Source organism: Carassius auratus, chromosome 41, assembly GCF_003368295.1.
Source record: "Carassius auratus strain Wakin chromosome 41, ASM336829v1, whole genome shotgun sequence".
Lineage (NCBI taxonomy): Eukaryota > Metazoa > Chordata > Actinopteri > Cypriniformes > Cyprinidae > Carassius > Carassius auratus.
Window position 1 is genome coordinate 26,000,432 of NC_039283.1, and position 9,292 is coordinate 26,009,723.

The following is a 9,292-nucleotide window of genomic DNA, read 5'->3' on the forward strand; positions in this document are numbered from 1 at the left end:
ATACACATACATTTGTTAATAAAGTAAATAAAACGAAAACATGAATGTTTTAATGCTACTGAATAAAAATAAACGATCCACTCGAAAGTTTCTGCTTGTCATGACAGGACCTGGATCAGTGAGCTGCGTCTCGGGCCGATGACGTCACTTCCAGGGAGTCATGTTGTACACGCCCCGTCCCTTGACTCCGCCCCCACGTCAAAACAGTGCCACAAAGAGAGACGTGCAGAAAAGTAAAGCGCAAAGGGAAAATGGTATCGCACATAGACAGTAAAATAAATGGACACAGCGACCCCATTGGAACGCAATTGAGACAAGTGAAGCCCATTTTTAGCGTTTTTTTAGCACTTCCGTTTCTGACGCGCAGACTCAAACGAAGCTTGACGACGTCAGCAACCTGTCTGGCAGATGTAAATCTTCTAGTAGCTGTGCGTGCAAACTGCCATCGTTAATCTTGCAGAGACGGCGAGCTTGAGCGGGGAGTTCTTTGTCGTGAGTGAGCAGGAGTAAGTATTCTGATTAATTATTTTGTATAGTATTTTAAAATGTAACGCCATTGCACCTTATTAAGTTAATTGCCTGCGAGCTTCTCCTCCTGTCTGTACGGTAATGCGACAGAGAGTCGAGTGGTTATGACGCAATCGTTAGCCTATTTTTTACAAAAACTGTTTCTACGGGGCCATAATGTAACATAGAAGGTAATGGAGCCCTTTATACATTGTCGTGTATCTTTAGAAATAAATAATGGACAAACGGAGTCTTTAAACACCTCAGATGTAAAGTTATTCGCTGTCAAAGTGTCGCCAAAATGAATGGGAGTCAATGGGATGCTAACGCAAGTGAAGTTCTGCTACAAGATGGCAGCCCCCACCCGACTTCAACTTCCGGTCGATTTCCTTGCCGCCTGGGGTATCGCAAGCTGTGTGTGTGTGTGTGTGTGTGTGTGTGTATCATATCAGGACACAACTCTGTATAATGACATGGGTATGACACAGGTATTACAAGGAGAGGGTGACTTATGAGGACATAACCCATGTCCCCATTTTTCAAAACACTTATAAATCATACAGAATGAGTTTTTTTGAGAAAGTAAAAATGCACAAAGTTTCCTGTGAGGGTTAGGGTTAGGTGTAGGGTTGGTGAAGGGACATAGAATATACAGTTTCTACAGAATAAAAACCATTACACCTATGGGATGAACACACTTTACACAAAAACAAACATGTGTGTGTGTGTGTGTGTGTGTGTGTTGAGTCCATCCCTCAGTGTTCAGATGAATCAGACTCTGATCTAGACTGGTGTGTGATCAGTCTCTAGGTGGCGCTGCAGAAGATCAGCACATCTACAGAAGTCTTGACCTCCTTCAGCAGCAGGACACGCTCAGGTAGGACACTCATCTTTCTCTGGGAAACATCACAGGTTAAATGTTGATGAAATAAAGCTCTCCTGGAAGAATCTCTTACATAACTGTTCCTCTCGTGTCCAGAGTTCAGGTGTTTGTCTCAGGTCCATGAACGAGTGAATTCAGTCCAAATCTTCATCAGTGCAGTGATGCTCCAGATCTCAGTCAGTTAGTTTAATACAACTCAGTTATTTTAAGGAATCATTTTAGTAAAACCACATTATTTTCCAGTGGTGCTTTTGTTTCCAGTTGTTTGGTTCTCAAAGCGACTCTTTCTGCACAAAGGTTATTTATCCACTAGCTACTGATTTACTAATAGTGTTTCTCTCTGCAAACACACCGAGTTTATTAGTGATACGCCTCTGACCGAGATAAAGACCTCCAGCACAAACAAACATCATCAGGTCCTTCCAAACCTACATGACTTTCTTCTGTGGAACATAAAAGAAGAAGATATTTTGAAGAATGTTTGGAACCAAACAGTTTGTGTTCTCATTGTACAGACAAAAATATAAAGGAAGTCAAAGTGAACAGTCTTCTCAAAGTCATCATGTGTTCAGGAGAAAAGAGTCTGGTTTGGATCGACTTGAGGGAGAGAGAATGAAGTATGAATTATCTGAACATCTAATACGTCAGAAGAAAGAACAGAGCCTCTGCTTTTAACCCAAACAAACGGTTTTATTCTAGCTACATGCATGCTTTTTAGATCAACACTTGAATGTGGGTAAAATTACTGTAAGACAGACTTCATGGAAAATCATTGTTTACTGCAGAGCATAATAACATATAAACTGAATCACTGTCAATATGATATTATATTTACATGTTGTGTGTGTGTGTGTGTGTGTGTGTGTGCGTACCTACTTAAAAGTATTTTGGGGGGAAATTACCTAGACCTAGAATTGAGCTAAACCTAATTTTGTGGATTTTTTTTTCCTGTAATTTTTTTTATATCTAGCTTTATATAAAAGCTGTTTATGCAATGTCCCCATTTAGATACATGAGTAAACGTGCATGTGTGTGTGTGTGTGCATACAAACTCAGATGATTGACAGTATGATGTATTTAAAACCACACCCCCATTAGCTGCCACTTGCTCCTGACTCCTCCCACATGTCTGTTTGTCATTGGCTGCTGCATCTGTCTGTCATCAGGTGTCTGTGCCAGTGTGTTTCTGCAGTGAACTCTTCTTCAGCTCTCTACTGTCTGTCTCATGGATTTCATCTGTCCATCGTCTGTCTGTCTTTCTATCCATTCATCTCTTTCTCAGTCTCTCTCTCTCTCTCTCTCTCTATCCGTCTGTCTCAGCTCGTATCAGGTGTTACTCAGACGTCATGTCTCTGCCGGACTCCTTCATTCAGAAGCAGCAGCTGGACGCATCGATGGCCGACACGTTTCTGGAGCATCTGTGTCTGCTGGACATCGATCAGGAGCCAATCACAGCGCGGAACACCAGCATCATCTGCACCATCGGTCAGTCACTATACTATACACTAATGATCATAATTATTTTATTTGAGGTACATAATTATTCTGAATCAGATAATGCTTTCTGATCATCTCTTTTAAATCTTTGTTTATTATATCATTTCAAAAAAGGCCCCGCCTCCCGCTCCGTCACCAAACTGCAGGAGATGGTGAAGGCCGGTATGGACATCGCCAGACTGAACTTCTCTCACGGCTCTCATGAGGTGTGTGTGTGTGTGTGTGTGTGCTTGCGTCTCTCTATGACACATCTACAGCGTCTCACACGTGTCTCTTCTAGTATCACGGAGAGACGATCCGAAACATCCGTGAGGCAGTGGAGACGTTGACCTCTGACCCGCTGTATTACAGGCCTGTGGCCATCGCTCTGGACACCAAAGGACCGGAGATCCGCACCGGCCTGGTGAAAGGGGTACGACTGACCCGAGTACAGGAGTGTGTGTGTGTGTGTGTGTTAGTGAGTCAGACGATCAGTGTGTGTGTGTGTGTGTGTTTGTGAGACAGTCTGCAGACGCTGAGGTGGTGCTGGAGCGAGGAGCGTCGGTTCGGCTGGTGACCGCAGAGGAGGATCGTGATAAGACGGACGGGTCAGTGATCTGGATGGACTATCCCAGCATGCCCCGCGTGCTCAAGACAGGAAGCAGAGTATTCATCGATGACGGGCTCCTCGCTCTCAAAGTCCTGGAGATCGGTACAGCAGACGAACGTCAGCTCATGTTCACAACAAACATAAAGTGTCTTGATGTTAACAGAAGAATGTTTTCATTTTACTGCTCTTTATTGTACTGCACCTACAAAAGAAGAAGCCCTGAGTGATTTGCAGACTATATTTTATAATAAGCAAGTTTTTTTACTCTTAAGATCTTAAACAAAATTTAAGGAGGTAGGGTTTTATATTAGAAATAAGTTGTTTTTCATTTAATTTCATGCTGCTTTAAGGTTTATCACTGATTGTAAACACATCATTATAGAGTAGAGTCTTCTCTTGCTTTTTGAAGGAAAATGAATTGGTACTTAATGATTATAAGGAAGTTTAGTTGTTTTTTTACTACAGTATCTCTGTTGTCTGATTCAACAAAAACAGGTAATTATTCACTGCGTTCACAAATGTATTATAATCTCAATACCTTCTGTTAGAAATAATCTAGGTACTAAGACTTTTAAATATGCTGCTCCTAAAAATTAATTAAAGGTTAAATCAATTGGTGCCTTTCAGATATGTTAAAACAACTTTTGAGTAGTTTGGAGAAAGACGTGGTGATCTGCAAATGTGTCTTTGAGATTTGATGATTGTGTATTGTATGTTACTGTTTGTTATATGTATTTGTAAATTTGGTCCGTCTATCCTGGCCAGGACACTCCTGCAAAAGAGATTTTAAATGAAGGTAAAAAAGTAAATAAAGTGGCACAAGGAAAATGAAAATTTGCATCAGATTTCACGATGCATCTGATTATTTTGGTCATAAATGGATCATTTTTTTCAAATGAAGTGTCTCATGTCTCCTGAACTCTTGTTCTGTCAGGTGAGACGTGGGTGGAGACTCGTGTCGAGAACGGTGGCATTCTGGGTAGTCGTAAAGGTGTGAATCTGCCGGGGATGGATCTGGTGAACCTGCCGGCGGTGAGCGACCGCGATCGATCTGACCTGCTGTTCGGTGTCCAGCAGGACGTGGACATCATCTTCGCCTCCTTCATCCGCTCGGCCGAGGATGTGAGGGCCGTGAGAGAGGCGCTGGGAGCCAGAGGACAGAACATCAAAATCATCAGCAAAGTGGAGAGCAGACAGGGAGTCCTGAAGTGAGGCTCACACACACCTCACGCTTCCACACACTCTTGATCTCTGTTCCCTCACATCTCCACGTGTCTCACTGTAGTTTCGAGGAGATCCTGAAGGAGAGCGATGGCATCATGGTGGCTCGTGGAGACCTGGGCATCGAGATCCCGGCAGAGAAAGTCTTCATCGCTCAGAAGATGATGATCGGACGCTGTAATTCTGCAGGGAAACCCGTGATCTGTGCCACACAGGTGCATCATGGGTGATTCTGATGATCAGCTTCAGAAACTGAACTAATGACAATATTGTCCTTGAAAATCAAGAGTGCTAGAAACTACTAGAGGAGAAACAGAAATGATGAGAATGAATTCTGATACTGACAGCTGATGTTGAGTGTGTTGCAGCGCTGCACTGACACACACACACACATGACCTGATTCAGTGTGTGTGTGTGTTCAGATGCTGGAGAGTATGGTCCATCACACGCGTCCCACCCGTGCTGAGAGCAGTGATGTGGCTAATGCGGTGCTGGACGGAGCCGACTGCGTCATGCTGTCTGGAGAAACGGCCAAAGGACACTTCCCTGTAGAAGCTGTTGCCATGATGCACTCGGTGTGTGTGACAGCGTGACCTTTGACCTGTGACTGGACTGCACCGCCGTAACACTCTGTGTGTGTGTGTGTGTGTGTGTGTGTGTGTGTGTGTGTGTCAGATCTGCCGTGAGGCTGAGGCGGCCATCTTTCATCAGCAGCTGTTTGAAGAGCTGCGCCGTTTGACCCCGCTGACCTCTGACCCCACAGAGGTCACGGCCATTGGAGCCGTCGAGTCGTCCTTCAAATGCTGCGCTGGAGCCATCATCATCCTCACCATATCCGGCAGGTACACACACTCCCACACACACACACACTCACACACTTCTGTCCAGTGAGACAAACACATTGTTTTCTCGCTAACATGTTTTTTATGTGTGTGTGTGTGTGTGGTGCAGGTCGGCTCATTTATTGTCTCGGTATCGTCCTCGCTGTCCGATCATCGCTGTGACGCGGGACATTCAGGTGGCCCGTCAATCACAGCTGCTCCGCGGCGTATTCCCCGCCCTCTTCCGAACTCCGCCCACTGACATCTGGGCCGATGAGGTGGACAACTGCGTGACCTTTGCGATGGACATAGGTGAGTGTGTGTGTGTGTGTTTGTACGGTGTTTGTGTGTGTGATGTGTAACGTGTGTGTGTGTGTTTGTACAGTGTGTGTGTGTGTGTGTTTGTACAGTGTGTGTGTGTGTGTGTTTGTACGGTGTTTGTGTGTGTGATGTGTAACATGTGTGTGTGTGCAGGTAAAGCGCGGGGTTTCTTCTCAGCGGGTGATATGGTGATCATCGTGACCGGCTGGAGACCTGGATCTGGACACACTAACATCATGAGGGTGGTCACTGTGCCCTGAACCACAGCCTCTGATTCGCTGGAGTCGCTGATTGACAGTTCTGTGCTAATTAACTCATTATGTGTCAGTGTTGATTTCTGCTTCACTTACGCCCTTCATATGTCAATCATTTCTATAGCAATAAATAAATGAAATAAGCCATTTGTGCTGTTTTCATTTTCCTGCAATGATAAACTGCAAACACACACTGAGAGCAGCACACGCGTGTGTGAGGGACCACAGACACATGTTTTTAATACTGTTATGTTATCACTATAATTTGGTACAAAGGGAAAATATCAAAAACTAACCAAACTCTACTACTACATTGAAATAAATTAAATATGAAGATGCTGCTGTTTGGGGGTTTGTATGTGATGTCTGAATGATGAAGCAGGAGTCAGAGCTTTTCACTTTTGACAATGATGTGACTTTGTTCACTTTTGGATCAGGTGTGTGAGAGACTGTCTCATATTGGTTTGTATAGAGCTGTTCACATTGTTTCAAAGCAGCTCTACAGACAATCACAAAGTAAGTGTTTATAATATCTGAATATCATCACGTCTTACTGCCTGAGCTGGACAATAATATCATTTACATCCTGTCATAGACTTATATATCTTAATATAGAATGTTACAATGATCTTATGTGTGTCTGAAGTTCCAGCTCGAGATGAGAATATATATATATATTACTTTTGAATACATGATGTGTGTTTGAGATTCATTATTTATTATGAAAAGCTCTTTTTAAGAATGAAATCATTTATTAATATCCAGACCGGATGTGAATATGAGGCTGTTTGTGTATCTGGCTCTCATTATGATAGCGAATTTCCTAATTAGCTTTAGCTGTTCAGTGTCAGAGAAACAGACATCAGTGACTAACACAGCTCTCTCTCTCTCTCTCTCTCTCTCTCTCTCTCTCTCTCTCTCTCTCTCTCTCTCTCTCTCTCTCTCTCTCTCTCTCTCTCTCTCTCTCTCTGTGTCGTCATGGTGACGCGACGGTGACGCGCACTCATACCTGAGCCGGTCGGGCACGCGGGTGAGGGATGCTGATGCTGATGCTGCTTCTGCTGCCATGGCAACAGACATTAAAGCGCTCTCACACTGATTTAATGTTTGTTTGATACCACGTTGGTCTTTCCCGTCACGCGGGATCCGGGATCCGACGCTGCGATCGCGTGAAGCTCAACAAGTGAAAGTGATGAATGCGAGGGAGCGACGCGAGGCGCGCTGGATAAACGCCTGATAATCGCGCAGATGAATCACGCGCGTCTGACAGCAGCTCCGGCGCGTTTCTCCTCCGTTTCTCCTGTTGAGCATCTGACGATGATTATGATGCGCCTTCACACGTCTGACTGACCGGTGTGTGTGTGTGTGTGTGTGATTGACAGATGAATGCTCTGTATCTGTGTCGCTCCATCACATCGTTTTTATATAAGCGCGTCTGTTGAGCGCGAGACATCACTTTGACATCACCGAATCACGGAACCCGTGACCGTGCGGAGATGCTGTCCGGTGTCGGAGCGGCTCGGAGCGCCTGGGCCTCAAGGACACGGAGAAATGAGGAGAAATGACGGACGGCGCGTGAAGACGAGCGCGTCAAGGACGAAAGGGGCGTCAGCAACGCGCGCTAATTCAAGGGCGTTCGAACGAGATGAGGAGCCGTCGGAGGACAGCGCGGCGGGGCGAGGCGTCCTCCGGAGGAAGCGTGAAGGAGAATCCGTTGTTTTACCGGTGCTGAGGTCACACTGACCGTGAGCTCGTACTTCAGAGTAATGACAAATCAGAGACAAAACACACCCGTGTTTATCTGACAGAAGAGCAACAACAGGTCATTGTGTGTGTGTGTGTGTGTGTGTGTGTGCGCGCTCTCGCGTCTGGCGCTGGCATGGATGGTGGCACCGGGGCTTCTGCGGGCACGGACCCTCGCCCCGTTCGGAACGGGGACTCTAAGCGGCGCAGTAAGAGCAGCCTGCCGTCTCCCGGTTACCGTCTCTCCCAGGCGTCTCTGGAGGGCGACCGCGGGGAGCCGCTTCCCGGGCGCCGCCGCCTCTCCATCCTGAGCTCCACGCGCGACAGCGGTCAGTTCCGCCCGGGCACCGCGTCTGGAACCCCGACCACCCCTCTGCCGCTGCCCCACGCCGGCTCCGCCCCGCCCACCGTGCAGCGATCTGTGGGTTTTGCCGCCTCCCGAGCAGCTCTTGCTTCCACCTCCTCCTCCACCGGCACCGGGATGGTCGTGGTGGCTACCGGACCCGAGACCACCACCACCACGGCGGCCGGGAGCCCTGAGGCCGGTCCGGTGCTGGACGGTGAGGACTACAGCTACTCGAACCAGTCCACCTTCATCCAGAGGCAGTTCGGAGCCATGCTGCAGCCCGGGGTCAACAAGTTCTCGCTCCGCATGTTGGGCAGCCACAAGGCCGTGGCTCTGGAGCAGGAGAGACTCCGATCAGCCGGGGCCTGGATCATACACCCCTACAGCGACTTCAGGTGCACACACACACTCACACGCTCACACACACATACACACACTCTCACACACACACAGAGAGAGGGAGAGAGTTACTGTCAACATAAAGTTTTTTATGTTAATGTTTAAAGTTATTCTGTGCACAAGTGTGTTGTGTCCAGCTCAGCTCACTGTTATTTCGGTAAAGTTGAGATACACTTGTTGTTGGTGTCAGACATTCAAATGATGAATATTCTGTTCATGTTAACTGTTTTAGTGCAGCAAGTGATTGACAGGTGAGCAGGCGTGTGTCCAGTGATGTTTCTGACCGACTGAGTGAGTTTCAGTGACCAGATCACAGCGTTTTATACGTGATTCACACCCGTCTGTGTCTGAACAGATGTTGAGACATTGCTAGGTGCAGGTGTGATTCATGTGTTCCAGCAGACAGACAGCAGAGCAACATCTGAATATGAATATGAGCACAATAACTCTGTCTGCTGTCAGAAATGAGCATGGATCAAATATTCATAATGTGATGCATTATTCATCCACTGTATGCATAATGCATAATTCAATCAGCTACCATTTCAATTACGTTAAACTGGAACTATGAATACAGAAATGAGGCAGAAAAATCAGACGGTTCAAACTCGTTCCTGACCGTCTGCTGGAGATTATGAGCAGTGTGTGTGTGTGTGTGTGTGTGTGTGTGTCTGAGCTCAGACCTGCTCAAGTGTCCCAGTTTCTCCAGA

The 9,292-nt window shown here is 46.3% G+C and overlaps 2 protein-coding genes across 4 annotated transcripts in view; both read left to right on the top strand.

Annotated features, from left to right (window-relative positions):
• Nucleotides 1-1,302: 1,302 nt before the first annotated feature.
• pklr (pyruvate kinase L/R) lies at nt 1,303-6,241 on the top strand. Of its 3 annotated transcripts, none has more exons than XM_026227921.1 (11): nt 1,303-1,384; nt 2,673-2,875; nt 3,002-3,093; nt 3,168-3,299; nt 3,392-3,578; nt 4,411-4,684; nt 4,762-4,912; nt 5,121-5,273; nt 5,374-5,540; nt 5,650-5,831; nt 5,994-6,241. In XM_026227921.1, exons 2-11 carry the CDS (start codon nt 2,737-2,739, stop codon nt 6,098-6,100), a joined length of 1,584 nt encoding a protein of 527 aa, XP_026083706.1. In that variant the 5' UTR covers nt 1,303-1,384; nt 2,673-2,736; the 3' UTR covers nt 6,101-6,241. The 3 variants fall into 3 exon arrangements, with proteins under 3 accessions (XP_026083706.1, XP_026083709.1, XP_026083707.1); XM_026227924.1 differs by having other exon boundaries at nt 2,711-2,875; XM_026227922.1 differs by having other exon boundaries at nt 1,367-1,384; nt 2,679-2,875.
• Nucleotides 6,242-7,067: 826 nt separating this feature from the next.
• LOC113059433 (potassium/sodium hyperpolarization-activated cyclic nucleotide-gated channel 3) overlaps nt 7,068-9,292 on the top strand; it is an 11,596-nt gene continuing 9,371 nt past the window's right edge. The window contains exon 1 of the mRNA XM_026227930.1: nt 7,068-8,578. Within this exon, the coding sequence (XP_026083715.1) occupies nt 7,974-8,578 (605 nt within the window). The 5' untranslated portion in view covers nt 7,068-7,973. The remainder of the gene's footprint in view (nt 8,579-9,292) is intronic.

Bases quoted from the DNA above. Each gene is read 5' to 3' on its own strand.
- pklr (XM_026227921.1), top strand. From the start codon at position 2,737: ATGTCTCTGCCGGACTCCTTCATTCAGAAGCAGCAGCTGGACGCATCG. The intron at 3,300-3,391 runs GTACGACTGACC...TTTGTGAGACAG, and splicing joins GCACCGGCCTGGTGAAAGGG to TCTGCAGACGCTGAGGTGGT. The intron at 5,541-5,649 runs GTACACACACTC...TGTGTGGTGCAG, and splicing joins ATCCTCACCATATCCGGCAG to GTCGGCTCATTTATTGTCTC.